This window comes from Gallinula chloropus (genome assembly GCF_964237585.1).
Source record: "Gallinula chloropus genome assembly, chromosome: 1".
NCBI classification, from domain to species: domain Eukaryota; kingdom Metazoa; phylum Chordata; class Aves; order Gruiformes; family Rallidae; genus Gallinula; species Gallinula chloropus.
Window position 1 is genome coordinate 45,200,421 of NC_140085.1, and position 16,676 is coordinate 45,217,096.

The window sequence follows — 16,676 nt, forward strand, 5'->3', positions numbered from 1 at the left end:
TTAGTGGATCTGAAAAGTATCCCAATTAAAGTCATAACTACTGTATTCTTTCATTATGACTCACAGAAAATGTTGGCTGTATGCTGCCCTGACCTCCTCCAGCCCTCCCCCCAGTCTTGTATGTTAGATTTTGAAAAAAAGCTTCCATCTTAGTCCAATTATTTTATTTTATTTGTCCATTTGGCATTATTTTTACAGTTCATTTTCTGTGTGTTTTAATATTGTAATGGTCCTTAGTGTGTTATACAGAGGTGCCTGGAGCACTGCTGCAAATAGGAGCTGTAAAGTAAAATACGACATTATTTATTATTATGATATCAGTCTGCCTAAATAACTACAGTATCCACAATATTCACAATAGCCTGAAGAAAGAAAGAATGCCAACCCTCATCTCCTAGCCTTTGGAAGTCACTAGGTCTTTGCCTACGATTGATGAATGTACATAGGCACTTCCAGAAGTCCACTTGCACTCCTGACTCACAGGGGGATGAATCAGCCATTCGTACGAATACAGGGGTTTGTCCTTGAGGTCTACATTAAACTAAGCCACTGTAGACAAGGTGAGGCAAATCTTGTTACCATTCTGACTGAGAGTTTCAAACTTCACAGTAAATTCTTGGAAATCAATGGCTGAAGAATCTAAATGAACGCTTCAGTATTTAGGTGTGCTTTACTGTCAGGTGTCCCCGTGGCACTCAGCAGGACTTCTTTAAAGGTTTTCTGATGGTGTAGGTCTCTGTCACTAAGTATCTGTCATTTTTTTGGTAATTTATCCTCTCAAAACACAAGTATGTTCCAAAAGGAAAAAATGAGGCTGTAGTAGCTGCCTGTTATTATACTTAATAGCCTGGTGGTTAGAGTACTCAGCTGGGAACAACTAACCATTGAGTTATAGGGGTTTTGGACATGAAAGTCTCTCCTGCTGAAGCTGTTCATGTTTTCATAAACAATTAAGCTTCCATTGTACCTGCCTGAGAGTAATTCACCGTGTAGTCCAGTATTCAGCAAGGAGCAGGGATAGGTAAGTTCAAATCATTGCTCTGATTAATATTTAATGAATTCTAGCATAGATGAAATAAAATGTTCCCATTGTGAAAGTTTATCAGCAGTGAATAGACAGCATCTGGCAACAGCAGCGTTAACTTGCATACAGCTGTTCAAAGGGAGAATAGTGGGAAAGAGTTCTCAAAGAAGCAGATGCACAATTACAGGGCAGCTTTGACAGAGAGCTCTGAGATTAGAGGTCTCCAGGGACATTACTGCACACAGATTGGCGGGTTAAGACTTCCACTGGCCCTCTACCCTGCCCTGGTGAGGCCACATCTGGAATACTGTGTCCAGTTCTGGGCTCCCCAGTTCACGAAAAACTGGGAAATACTGGAGACAGCCCAGCAGAGGCTACAAAGATGATGAGGGGACAGGAGCATCTCTCGTGTGAGGAAAGGGTGAGAGTTTGTTTAGCCTGAAGCAAAGACTGAGAGGGGATCTCATCAATGTTCATGTAAATATCTGAATAGTGGGTGTCAAGAGTATGGGGCCAGACTCTTTTCAGTGATGCACAGCGACAGGACAAGGGGCAATGGGCACAAACTGGAACACAGGAAGTTCCATTTCCATGAGAGAAAAAACTTCTTCACTGTGAGGGTGACAGAGCACTGGGGCAGGTTGTGGAGTCTCCTACTCTGGAGATATTCAACACCTGTCTGGACACAATCCTGTGCAGCCTGCTGTGGTGTTCCTGCTCTGTCAGGGGGCGTGGAGTAGATGATCCCCAGAGGTCCCTTATGACAGCTACTGTTCTGTGATTCTGTGACCTGTTCTGGCAGAAAGAAAAGTCATGGGGTGAAAGTTCAGGGAAGCTGCATTATACAAAGTGCCCTGGTGTCCCAAACGAAGGAGTACTCTTCTGTAGGGTCGTTACCCTCTGTCACCAGAACTCCAATTTTACTATAAAGTAGTTTTGCCTGCTTTTGTGTGAACTGGAGTTGAGTTGTCTCATCTCCTAAACTATATTTGATTCCCTGCACTGAAGGCAAAAGGAAGAATTTGCCCAAGAGCCTTCTGTAGGCCATGAGTAAACACTCCATAAGAACAGGGGCACCACCACTTAATGAATGGCACCAAGACTGGCTTTTCAAACCTGACACTTTTTTTAAAACATATTTCAAAAAGACACATAAACTACTTGGTTTCACGTGGAGTGTAAGTCAGCAGTTAACACACCACAAAACAAAACACTTTGGAGAGCTTTCCTTAACAAAATAAAACAAATAAAGAAGTCCCTAAATCCCAATTCAACACAATCATTTTGGTTCAGATTAAAATGAATGTTTGTTTTCAGTTCAGCTGTCAATCTGACTAATTATTTGCACAGCCTTGCTCACAATATTGCATTCATGCTTTGAGTATATTAAAAACAACTGAAAAGGAGAAAATTTAAAAATAGGAAGCACCTTTTCTAAATGATGTGGAAGTCCCTCTTAGCTTCCAATCCACTCCTGGCGAATAGTGGAAGCTGTTACTCGCCACACAGCTGCCAGAAGTTGTACTATTCATTAGCATTTTTACTCAAGTTAGAGATGAGATAAGCAAAGAAACTTTTTATGAAATCAGCATGAAAAATGAAACAAACAAAAAAAAACCCCAAACAACAAAAATAAAAAGGTTCCCGAGACGCTAAGGAATAAACGGGAATAATTATCAGCCAGCAAGTCTTTTACAGGACTGATTTGACTGTCACTCTTTTCAAGCATTTAAGAACACACAAACAAAAAAATCCCCTCAGCTAAGCAGAACATACTTTTGCACACACCTGTCTCAGTTTTCTCTTATCCCACACTACTTAATTTCATGCTTTGTCGTAATAATGGCAGACATTCATTTTACCCAATCGCTCTAATATAGATTGCAGAGAGGAATTTTAACAGTTTTAATTTTACTGGGCAATAATCCAAATATTTTTTTCCTAACTCTGGGGCTCTCTTTCTTTGCCTGTGGTGGCTCCTAAGGGGGATGTACAGCCTCTGATTGCAGGTCAGGCAGGTTTCACCACTTCCTCCAGAGAACGATGACTTGCATATTTAAATCATACAGTGAGTTGGATAATCCCCTTTCATAGCAAAACCCAGGGGAGGGAACTATGTAAGAGGATACAAGGAATCCCTCCTTAAGAACTAGCTATCTGAGGTACTTATATGCCCCCACCCCTCACTCTTTTATCTGATTATGGAGGAGCCTTTATATTCACAAATCCCTTCTGGCAGAGAAGTGCTGTAACCAGGGAAGCAGGGCTGGTGGACCCTGGGCCACAGTCCTCCAGAGTCACTTGGGCACCGAGCTCCACAGGCATCAGCCACGAGGCTGAGGATTTGGTTCTGCCTGACTTGCCCAAGGTCACAGAGAAAATCTGTGGTGAAGCAAGACAAAGGATGTAAGGCTCCAATGGGCACTGCCACGCAGCCAGGGCAGTCTGTCACACTCAAAGCTTTGCAGCTTGCCATTGAGCCAAGTGATTATTTCACCCGTCCCAAAAATACCCTGAATTTTCATCAGCTTCTTACATCTTTACTCTCATTCTCTCCCACATGCCAGAATCAAACATTATTTGATGCGTATGCAAAGATGCAATAAAATAACTTGAATGGTGAATCTTCACTCCTGAAGCACAAGTCCTTGGCTATTCAGCCTAAAAATAGAAATAAGGAGAAAGAAAAAGAAAAAAAAAAAAAGAAAAACCCAGGCTTTGAAACTTGGCAGGAATGGCAGGAAATCATACCTTGAGTCACAGGGCACTCTCAGCATCTGTTCCAAGTGCAAGCTTTTCGTGCTCCCATATACAGCACAGCTACCCTCCCTTCATATTGCTGTCCTCAAGACTAGCCCTTCAGATATTATTCTTTCTCTACAATATATCTTGTCTCATATTCTGTAAATATCCAGGTTTCCAAAATGCTTTTCAGTAGGTACTAGAGATGTGAACTAGCTCACAGATGATGAGCTTCTGCTGTTCAGACGATATTTGGCAAAAGAGTTCCCAGTGGGCTGAAACAACAGCTCCAAATGCAAGTGAGATTTTTTGTAACAAGCACACACATACACAAAAAAGAAATTCTGTTTAAGAAGATAAATGCTTACACATAAACTTTCAAAGGGCATCATCAAATCCTGTCCAACAAAGAAGACATAAACACTCTTTTTTTCCTCAAGTTTCATGCTTTCTAATAGCTTTTACGTTCATTACAAATACTTTGGTTCTGCCTGAACTGAGCACAAAGAGAATCAGCCCTTTAATCCTCAGGACAATACATATTTTCTTCACACTTTGGAAAGTAAATATAGCAGCTGGCAACTTTTAAATCCTGTGCTTTGTTATGCAAAGGATCGTAGCAGAACCATCAAAGCTAGAAGCTGAAAACACTGGCTACTTTACCTAGATTATTTTCCCTCTGATATCAAAAAGTGCATTTTTATGCTTTTATCCAAGCTAATTTTCAGAAATCTATAAAGTAGGAAATTTGGCATATCTCTTACCCCACACAGCTAGATTAACCTTTATACAATGTACAACAGAGTCATTCTTGGTGATACTTTTTTTCTAATAGTCAACCTATTGCCTCCTGAAACAATATTCTAGCTGTATGTCCACGCTCTACTAACTTGTCTTTATCAGGAGAATTTGGGGTTGTTATGTTTGTAGTTAGTGTGCATTATAAATGCCGCTCTGCAGAGACATGTCTGTGGAAATTAGATTGCTATGTCCCCTCAAGACCAGGGTCACCCCACAGAAACAAACCATCTCTATTCCAAATGAACAGGTCTATATCTCTTTGCAGACTGAGACCAAAAGAGCATCACCATGATCATATCAGAAAATGAGGCGAAGAAATAATTGAAGACCACATCTGCTCTTGCTTGAATACCTTTTGAACTCCCATAGTGGAATAGAAAGCCTACTGAGAGTAATACTAGTGGGATGCAATATTGCACAGATGCAGGACATTATTTGCCTCTGGATAAAGCCCATTTTTACAGTGGTATAATTCACTGACTTACCCGGAATACATTGCTCTCTTGGTGATTTTTCCTCAATTAAACAAGAAAAAGTGACATAAGAGTCAGGCTCTATTTCCCTTCTGAGGAAGCAGAATTCAACAAACAGGTCCTATCCAGCTGGCTATAGAAGGATGTAGTCACTTGTGCTACTTATCTGCTGCTCCTGAACTCGTAAGAAGGCAGATATGTCAACCAGAAAACAAGGATTGCCCCTGCAGCAAGCCTTCTGCAGTCCTGGGATTCCCAAGCCTTTGCATTTTACATTCAGTGTATGATACCAGCCTGTTTCTTTCCTTCGGCAGGACAAAGGTTTTTTGGTCTCAGACACCATAGTCGTGAGCATAGTCTGAATCCCCAGGACTTTGCGCTGCTCCTAATGGTAAATGAGCTCCTTGTCTCAAATTACCAAGATACATTCTCTTCTCCCACAGCACTCTCTTGAAAGGTTGTTTGAACTATGTAGTCCACAGCCAATGAATTTATGGTAATATAAAAGTAGCAAAAATACACACATGCAAAAGCAAAGCACAGCCATTACATATTCTCTCCCTCCTATCACTAGCCAGTATGTATTGTCTTCTGTAGCAGTGCATTTTAACATTTTAGCCCATGCTCCACTTCACTTAATAATCATTTCACTTATCAACCAGATAGACAACTCCTGAGACCCCCTGTGACTTCATCTGCATTCATACAGCACACATTCTAGACTGACAAGTCCTTGTCTAGGTGACAGCCCTCAAGAAAGTCATCTCTTCTGGAAGAGGGCTTTCTGTGTTTCAACACTACTGATAGCACCAAAACATGGTACCAAGAGAAGAAATAAGAATGGAGTGCTTTCTTCAGCTCTTTTCTTGTGCTTTCTTTTGGAAATGTCAGGCCAGGAGAACTATTGCAGGATCCTCTTTGAAATGCTCCTCTAAAGAACAGCCTAAGTATAACTGTGGTGATAACTTTGCACTATGACTTTAACATTTCAAAGGACCTTACAAACAAAAAACAAAGAAAATTATCTGAAGAAGTAACAATCACCATGGGGGACCAGTGCTACCATAATGCAATGGAGCTGCTGGGCAAAATTTTACCCAGCCTGGAAGAGGACTGTAATGGCACTGAGACACTATCAACGTAAAAAGCTAAATGGAAGTTGTTAGGAGCTTTTTGCAGAATGATACCTAAAATGGGCTATCGTCCTCTTGCTACTTTTAAGTTTATAGAAGAGCCACATATATAAGTGTACCAGTGAAGAAGGAATAAAGATCCTGATTCTGCCTCTACAAATACTGCTGCTACGCAACTGAATGCTGGAGGCACCATCTATGAAAGAACATAAGCCAAAACTCAGAATATGAATTATTCCAACTCAGAGAAATCACTCTTGCTCGTGTTCCACAGTCTCAAGCTATAAAAGAAATACAATAAGAAGAGAGCTCTCTCAATACCGTGGCATATCTCAGCACTGCTACCAGAAATAATTTATTTTAGATACCTGACTCTAACTCTTCTCTGTCTCAAGTGCCAGACAAGAAATCCTACAGTAAGGTAAAAAGAAAAGACCATTGTCCCTTGAGGACTCAATCTCTCAACAAGCCTTTCCCTTATTTCCTGTTAGCACTGTAGATGCATCTGACTCCCAAGCCACCCAAACTTCAGCCCTTCCTCCTGCTGATCCACTCACAACCTACAGAAACTAAGACTCAGTCAGAGACTTGGTTATTCAGCATGTCTGAAGAAATCTCTGTTTGGATTATGGCATGAAATACTCTCTTGAAAAATATTTGGAACAGTGGTCAAAACGTAGTTTTTCTTAAGACATCAAGAGAGAAGAAATAGATCACGGGGCAAACAGGAGGGAAAAGGAGATGAATAAGATTCCTCCTCCCACAGAAAAGTGAGGAAGGAAGCGAGAAACTGGCATCACCCTTGCAGGGTGTACAGAGCCACCTATGACTTGCATGCAAGGCTTCCAAAGCCTTCTAGTGAGAACCCGCTCTGTCTGGCGAAAGCATCAACACATCCCCCCTCTGCCAACGTGAAAGTCGCATCCAGATACATAGACCTGATCCACTCCCCCTCTGAAAGCATTTTTCTCTTTCTCTATTGAGGACACAGGGAGCCAAGGGCAAACAGCCTCCTAATTTAAAGCCTCTCTTAAATGCTTAATTGTCCTGTCAGAAGGACAGGGGACATAATATCTTGCTTTTCTGATCTGGGAGCATATGTAGATCCCAGCCCAGAGGAACATTTTGCTCTTGGCTGTTTAGTTCATTCATGTGGAATTAGTGTCCTTCAGTAAGACTTTTGTTTGGATTACTATTTTTCTCTGATAAATGCTAGCAAACAAAAGGATATACATTTAAGCACCCTAAACCAGTTTAATCCTAAAAGCACAATGTGCTTTAGGGAAAATAATGAGGATGGAAATACACAAGCCCACAAAATCTACCAGTTGGCTGTAACACACAATAGTGCCTGGTTTCTGATGGCAGTCAGAACGCAGGACTATTCATATTGCACAGCTGTCACTGTACTGAAACAATTATCCACCAGGGGAAAAAAAAAAAAAGACTTAATTTAGTTCTCATCGTGGCTAATAAAACCAACATCACTGTACTAAAACACTGAAACAGCACCAATGATCCTTGCAGTGCCTTGTCTTCCCTTCAGCGTGACGCAGGAGCAGAGGAGCTCTGTCCTGAGAAAGCATCAGCAGTGTCTAGCTGGTAAATCACATCATTTCAGTGTGCATCCCTCAGCGCCAGCTCAGCTGCCCACCCTCCACCCCACCACTAAATAATCGGGATGGTCCACAGCTCAGCTGTGACTTGTGCCAGCCAGCAGTCTCCCAATTTCCAGACAGGCTTCAGAAGTCACCCTGCGTCGGAAGTTATTCCCTTCCAGTAGTCTGCATGCAGCCCCATGACCAGGAGTAATAGAGGAGTTTATGACACGGATGTGGATTGTCTGTGTCAGCAGGTCTCATTGCCAGAGAACTATGCCAGGTACATTTTGTTTACTAGCAGAGACGTAAAAAGTGCCTCAAGTGCCTCCTATTAACACACAAACTTTAAAAAAAGCCCACCGCAGAGTTTGTGTTTCCATGTGTAAATTAGCCCTTGCTAAGCTGCAAGACTCCTCTCAGTCTCTGGGTCTTCTCATTCGTGAATTTATGGCTGATATCTATATAAATATAGGTTATATTTAACAAATAACTCAGGGGCCTCTGTCACGTACGAACGACACTAATACAGTGGTAGGAACTCAGCAAAACTTCAGCCACAAAAGGGTGAAACAAGTCTCTCTGCATATGCAGTTTCCTTCTTGTCAAGGAGAAATGTGTATCTATCTATCTAGTCCCAGCTGCCCTCAGGGAAGTAGAAGGAAAAATCAGACTGTTGGTCTTTAATAGCTCTTTGTAAGGTGCTCATACGTTGTGGAATGACATAAAAACCTTGACATTTTAGACAGCTTCAGCTCACCTGCAGTAACAGAGAATACATCTCAAACCATTTAACAAAAGTTAATCAAGCTTCCAATTGTTCCTGTGGAATGGTTAAACAATCAAACTAAAACGACAAAAGAGAAGCACAAAAAGGTCAAGAGATGCTCCTGAAGCCTTGCAGCAAACCAAGTGATGAACACAGAAAATACAGAAAACTACATTGCCCCTTTGCTCAAACCACTAGTTGTAACTCCACCCAGGAATGGTGGAAGACTAAAAATATAAGATCTTTAGAGGAATGTTTAAGAAACTAATATACTATAAAATACTAAATGAATGCATCAAGTTGCTTTTGTACTCCCTTGCCTCAAGCAGCTTAGCACAAAAAAATCTGATGCTAATCGGTCCTAGCAGTTTTCACAGAATCTGGAAACCTATTATTTCCTCTGGTTGCAACTAAAAAATTTCCCAACTGTTTCATTATTGGTATTTGCAAAGTGTCTGTTGTACCTAAAATTTTATCTTGGTGTTGACCCAGCGCTTACGTCTCTCGAGCATAATGCGTTTCACCTGGTAATGAAAGAAGAATCATGGCTGAATTAAAAGGGGGGTTTTGCATAATTGAGTATCCACTACCATGGAAATATAAAGACATATGAATGCTGCTTCTGTGTAAGAGAAGCTGAATCATGGAAAAACAAGGAAAAAAAAGAATGATTATAACAGCATTTTCCAGCCAATAACAAGACAAGATGCTCAGGCACTAAACAGAAATGTGCTTGTAATAAGCTACAAAAAACACTGTAAAATTAAATGGGATGTATTGGCAATGGGTTCCTTTTATAATTAAAAATGATTCAGAAAATGAAAATATTATCTAGAACAAAAGTAAAACAAATCTGTTCATCTTAAGAGCTGATTTCAAAATGTTTCAGTCGTCTTCTCCCTACTAACAACAATTTTTCTTCACACTCTGCACAAAATTTTCCACATATGTTTTAACCACGCAAAAAAAAATCATCCCATTTCAAATTTCAAATGCTATGCAGCAGAAAATGTTGTTGACAAATGTAGCATGACACAGTGAACAGAAAATTGATATATTTTAATCAGTGCAGCACATTTTTTTATTAACGAGTGGGAATATATTGGGTAAAACTCTTGAGCCTGTGCTTCACTTCTCATAAAATATATGGTAAAGCTCTTTCATTATGGAAAAACACAGAAGTCAGACATGGAACACACTGACTCCCCTATCCCTCTAGAGCCTCTGAAGTCAGTCATCCTCACGAGGTGCAAAAATTTCTGTAGATACAGTCACTAGATACAGGGTTCTGTCTATGGTTCTGGTGGCATCACAGAAATATGCGTGTGCTCTCTGAAATTATGTGGTAAATTGATATTACATTCTATTAACATCGTATTCCCTTCAATCATGGGATGCACTCTATTGCCACAATTAAATACCTTTGTAATTAAATAGCCTTGCATGTGCTGAAGTTCAGTGAGGTTTGGCTCTGTACAATGGCAAATTGCCTCGTTTCTGGGAGGCCTCTCTGCTCTTTTGTGCGGATCTGGAACACAAGGCAGCCAAACATAAACGGACCTGCAACTGAGACTAAAAATGCATCATCCAGGTGCAGCCCTGGTAGCTGCGCGAGGATGCCAATCAACCTAAACCCCAAAGTGAGGCAAGGAAATAATCAAAGCCAATGAACACAACTCTTAGGGAACTAACACATTCACTTCTAGATTTATGGAAAGACACTATCCCTTCCATTTTGGATGGCTACACATAAAGTTGAAAAAGTAACTCCATAATGCCATTTGTATTTGCACTTCTGAAGAGGTAAACGTGCATGAAGTGAATATTAGTCCCTCCAGACAGCAGCTATTAAAATGGATTACAGTGGTACAGCAAGAAGGGAATTTGACCAAAAAAATAGAGGAAGTCATTCAGTCTTGGGAAAAGGGGAGAAAAGAGAAGGCGAGGCTAGGCAAGGTATACACATAAAAGCTTAAGATCACAATTCACTAAACGTACTGTCCACCCATCTCAATTCACATGCAAACCATCATCCCCAGGCTGCTCCCAAAGTGACATTGGCTAAAAGATGTGTGAAGGTGACAGATGGAGTGTACGAAGGAGTTCAGAAATAGCATGAGGTTTTTAAGTGGGAGGGCACTAGCATAAACAAACATGCTTCTTTTTTTTCCAGCATAATTTAACCATTGAAATGAGTTATTCAGACATTAAACAAGTAGAAACTTTGAATACAGGGAACACAATACATAACATGAGCTGAGTTACAGAGTCTCTTGCTTCCTCCAGGCCAAGTTTCAAGGGACTGGGAACAGCCTGAACAAAGAGGCAAAATGATACCCCCTTGCTATGCCTGAGGACCCTACAGGAAGCCAAAATTTCAGTGAGACAAAGCCAGGGAAGGGTGTATGAGTAAGATTTTGAGTGATCCAGTCGATAGAAAAGTTGCCTTTGTGCTAGTGAGAGTTGGCCACCAGTGAAACAGAAACCAACTTGGCAGCAAGATTTCCAGACTGAAGGAAAATAAAAAAAGCCAAACAATGTCACCTTCCATTAGCCACAGGAAAAGATAGCTTCTGGTGCACCAGCAGAAAAGAAAGAGGCAAAGACGCTGGCCCATGCCTGTCTGTCCTATTTCTGCTATCACTGCCATTGGAAATCCTAAAAGATTATCAAGGCCCTGAATGTTCCAACAGGCTCTGTAACATCCTCCCTTCCCCACACCTGGATTTCACTCCACGTGTTCAAAGTCATCTCCGATGTGGTGCAAAGATGTGTACCTGGATCAGCCCAGGAAACCATCTATGTCGTGAAGAAGAGCCATGAGAAGCCTTACCAGGACCTCTGTCTACTTTTGCTGCATTTTAGCTTGGGCCCTTGCCCTGGGCTCCTGCTTGAGCTATGCTGCTGGCCACATACCTTGCTGGCCATGTGCCTTGCTGAGCATGACTTTGCCTTGCTGCAGCTGATCTTGCTTTGCTGACCTCAACCTTACCTTGCTGACCAGACTTCCCATCTTACCTTAGACCTGCCTCACCCCCATGGACCTGTCTGTCCGTGGTTACACGGATGGTGAGGCTTAGAGGTGACTGTCCCTGCCTTGATGTCCCTTTGGCTTCTGCCTCAATTTCCTGTGTGAAGCAGCCCACCCATGACATTATCTAGCAAAAACAAAATGATAAGCCAGCAACTTCAAGCAGGGACTATCTGTCCTGAGATCCAGGAAGAACTGTTTACGTGGGTAGATACTGTGTTACTACCTAGCACAGTCCTTCTGTGCTCACATCTGAAGGTCCTCTCTTTCTTCCACTGTATTTGCAGCAAGACCACTCCAAGTTGTGAAACCTAAGCAACTGTTCCACACAACCTTTTTTGCATCAAGGAACAGAGGAACATAAGGCAAAAAGAAGCCTCCTTATGTTAATCAAAGAATAACAGAATCACAAGGTTGGAAAAGGCCTTTGAGATCGAGTCCAACCACACCTGTCCTCTACTAAACCAGATCTCTAAGTACCTTGTCTACCCATCTTTTAAATACATCCAGGGATGGTGACTCAACCACCTCCCTGGGCAGGTCCACTTTCAGTTAACTCCTTGAACACCTGTTTGTAAAATGTTTCTGAAAGTTCTAAAACCAGCAACAGGTGAAATTTAGGCTGTCCAGATGTGGACCTTAAGGTTTTGGGCATACCAAGACCAGAAAATCACCCGCTAAGCAGTAAGACACACTGAAATTCACAAAATGAGAAAGGACAGAGAAGAATTGATGGTGGGCCATTTGACCAGGAGAAGGGCTATAGATCAAGGTCATTTTCTGTGGTGCCCTCATTCCCCTCTTCTCATGAAAACACTTAGATGAAAGGATACCATGACTCTCAATCAGTTTATGCTATCTACCAGATCATCAGATAGGACTATTGACCTGTATGTTTTATGTTGTAAAATCAATAAAGGAAAAAAATGGCAAGAAAAAGAAAAATAGCAGCATGAAAATCCAAGCTGCTGAGCATACTATTTCTCAGGCTATCTTTGTTTGTGTATTCACCCTGAGTGACATAATATACTTCTCACAATTTCATCACAGATTAAAATTTCACTGGGTAACAATGTTCTCTAAAAATATGTAGTCCTGACATTTAGGAACTTCAGAGGAGATATTAAAGCAATACTGAACTTCAAATTACAGGTTCAACTTGCTGAATAGAACTGTTAGACAGAAATATGGATGAATCACACTCATCCTGGTTATAATGAAAACACGCATTTGCATGATGGTGAGCGCCAACTTCAATGAAAGTACAGGGATTTACACCAGCCGAGGGCCCAGCCTTACATCTACCAAGATACAGTAAATACAATTTCATACCTGGAGCCTTTGTGAACAGGGATAAAGGTCCTGGTCCTCAGCTGCAGAGGTGTGAGGATGCATCAGCTGAAAACCTCAGCCCATGTCTTTGGGCTGGGTACAACCCAAACTGGATTATACCTCTATATTTCTGGCAAATGACCTGTAATTTCCTAATCCTCTTGACTATAAACATTCTGAATGGTTCCTATACTAGGGAGAGCATTGTCCAGAAGCCTTTACTCATGCAGAGATAACAGATCTGCTTCTGAGGGGTAGGTGTAAAAACAGACTTCAGATGTGGGTCCAACATCAGACATTAAAGGGTATAATTTGTCTTTTTTTTACAATATTAAGAATTTGTGCAAGATTTATAATTAAAACTAAAAGAGATGTCTCCTCCTTTTGCCAGCAGCTGTGTTACATCAATTAAATGGGTAAATAAGATCTTTCCCCAGAGGGAATACCACGTGACCCTCTATTGATTAAGACTGCAGTAGAACGTTATTTGCAATCTTATTGCATAATGGAAATCAGGAGGTAGCTGTCATGGTTTCAGAAGACAAATTGCCACTATCTTAGACAATTCATAGGCCTCTCTCCTTCTTGCTGCTCTTAATTCACAGTTAATGCATGTCTTACAAGGCTTAGCTTCTTAAATCAGTCTACAGCCCTGTATTCAACTCAAAACCGGGTGTAAGTCATAGTCTACATGGCCCTGCATTATGATGGGCGTTAAAGTGACTGTTCCATCTGTCATTACTTCAGAACTATGCATTATTTAATGGGTTAACACAACTTCAAAAAAAGGAAGTGAAATCAAAAATAGACACCTCCCACAACATGCATGATTGCTCCCAAGAAAGAAAGGTCTCCCCCACCAGGCACAGCTCCAGATGTTCTCTCTATATAAAACATTTTTAAGTCTTAGCTCAGTTTTGTGTACTTATTTTCACAAGCAAAACTTGTGAAGCTGGAACAACTCCACTAACCTCAAACCTGCACAGTGAGTGCAGCTAGAGATCAGTTTTGAGACTCTAACAAACACCTGACCACAACCAAGCAGAAACTTTGCTCTTCCACTGAATTGTAAATACATCATTATGCCCTTCATGAGAGAACCAGAGGTGGGAAAGACAATATTCTCCCTCTAAATGACAGAAACACGATGCTAGTTTGAGAAACCTCCAAAAGAAAAACCCAATCTTTCCTTACTTCTAATCCATCTCTCATTTATAACAATCACAAAACAACTGCAACAGTCTTCAAACTACAAACCAGCAGTATTTAGCATTACCAAAATCTTCTCCACAAAAGTCAAAGAAATGGTATTTAAGTGGTCTCCAGTGGCTGTGAAGTTGTAGGACATCAGGCAAGATTTCTGAACAAGTCTGGATAAGAGTATGCAGTAGGACAGTGGCAGATTCAGATGAAAGTTACAGTTGCTTTATGCACAGGAAAAATGTGCTCAAGCCACCATTATCTGTTTGCCATTGCAGAGGATTAAAAATCAAATGTCTGCTGTCTGATCTGTTCCAGCTAAGTTGATTGATTAGAATGCGTTCATCTTCCTATCTAACTTAGCAAGTTTAAAAGTGGCAGGTTTACTTCTCCATTATTTATAACATCGGAGTTTAATAAAATACATGGAAGGAAATGCCAGTAAAACTGTTGTCCAAAAGTAATCTCTCACAAGTGATAACAAAGTCTTGGAAAAAACCTCACCTTGTAAAAAATACAGAGGAGGTTGTAAGATTTCAAGGAAATCAAAGGAATTTCAATGCACCTCATTTGGCTAGACATGCACATCAATATCACCAGATTATTACTGGCATATCTTCCTATTTAAGGAAATTATCTGGTCCTCCTACAAATAGATTTGTATTTAAACCTTACTTTTTATTTTCCTGTAAAGTTTGGAAATCAATCTCAACCTAGTCTTGATGAGCATAAATGCTTGAGATGGAGTAAATGCAAATAGAAAAAAAACAAGGATACAAATCCCCAAAGAATTAAAATATCCTCTGGTTGCTCAGAACTCCAGAAGAGGCATTTGGCACCTTGAATTAGGGTCTGCAATTGCTCGTTTTTCCTTTTGCTTTGAAAGGGCAATGCAGTCATTTCATATTTCTGAATCTGAAAAAGTCCTTTCTTTTTTGAAGGTAACGCAACACCATCATCTCACTTATTTCACTGTGATTGAAATTGAAAAGAAAGATAGAAAATGTTCCTTACCTTAAAAAGTCTTAAAATATTTGCGACCATAATGGACACAGAACTTGCTGCAGCACCTATCACACCTGATATCTTGTCTGGCTTAGTGAAAATAGGTGGGTCACCATTAGCACACTTCACGTCTGAACCATCTTTTTCTATCAATGCTTGCACAAATGTTAAGGACTGCTCCAAAGCGTAAGTGTCCCTGGAACACGTATCAAGGATCCGGACACCTAAGGTGATATTGGCAAGAAGATCAGGGTCTTTATTAATCTGATCGATTGCATACAGCATTGCCTCTAGTCTGTGGATCCCTTTCTCCTTCTTGAGCTCCCCACAAGGCACCCCTCTATCCCCTTTCGCATGGACGGGGAACAGTCCTCCCAAGATGATGTCCCCATCCAGTCGGATGGAGTGGGCATATTCCTGGCCATGAGTTCTTTGCATCAGAGTGAGTATCCAGTAGAATTTGGCTGTTAAGAGGAAGAAACAATGGCAGGAAACTAATCGTTTTCCTTTGTATACCATTTTCTCTCAAGACGTTGCTATCCAGTATCCAGATTTTCTTCTTGCTAAAGGATGAGGTTGACCATTTGAAGCTGCACTTTCTGGAGGCTACCATCAGTGCCCAGTAAGTAATATAGAACCATGCGGTAGGTAGAAAAAGGATCTCAGCAGAAGTACGTAAAATGTGTTTTAAAAAAAGATGTCCACTGATGTCATGGGTTGATCAGCTTTTCCAAGTGGTGGTTTTCAATTGCTCTTAATCGATGGCGAAGCGTAGAGTAGTATGTCTGGTCCTGATGCTACGAGGAGGTCAGTAGCTTATGTCCTTGTATTTTGCCCTGCAGCTGAGGTACTTCTGAAAAAAAAGTGAGAAATGCCATTTAGTTCAGCAGCTTTATACCTGTCACACAATGTGTTTACTTCTGACTATGAGTTACATCGCCTAGGTTTTCCTTTGATATTCTGTAAGGGAGTAATTCTTGGCCCTCTATGAATCTGAACACCTGGCTGCACTGTTCTGCAAGCTGGGAAACTGATGATACCAGCACGGCAAAAGCCAGATCAGGGTAACTAAACCTAGCTCAGTGTTCAGATTCCAACCAGCAACTCGCATTTACCTTCGCGTGGCACGACATCCAGGAACAGATTTGATCCGCGGCGCATTGTATTTTCTGATACATTGCTGTATCACCCCGTTCCAGCCTGCAGAAGTGCAATAGCTACTTACACTTGCACTCACAGAGAGCTTCCATTTGTGACAATGGAGTAATCAGGGCTCCTGAATTTAAGTACGCTCTTCAGCCGCTGCAGTACAAGCACATTCAATTCATTTGGATATTAAACTGATTATTTCTCCAGTGGAATTAACTTTCTTTTTTTCCTAGGCTTACTATATATCTGAAACGCCTTCCAGATAATTTCTAACACCAAATTACTTTTATGAAAAGGTAGCTGAACTGCTTAAGCAAAAAGAACGCAGTGTGTTCTGTCAGGAAACCAGCTGAACATCCAGTATTCCCTTTCCGACATTTTACTTGAGCTAAGGTCCAACATTAACAAGGTCTCTATTC

The 16,676-nt window shown here is 41.0% G+C and overlaps 1 protein-coding gene across 1 annotated transcript in view; it reads right to left on the reverse strand.

Annotated features, from left to right (window-relative positions):
* Positions 1-15,627, reverse strand: part of GRM8 (glutamate metabotropic receptor 8) — a gene marked incomplete at both ends in the record, with an annotated part of 341,814 nt that extends 326,187 nt beyond the window's left edge. Inside the window, one exon of the mRNA XM_084279529.1 lies at positions 15,118-15,627. Within this exon, the coding sequence (XP_084135655.1) occupies positions 15,118-15,627 (510 nt within the window). The remainder of the gene's footprint in view (positions 1-15,117) is intronic.
* Between the last annotated feature and the right edge of the window lie 1,049 nt (positions 15,628-16,676).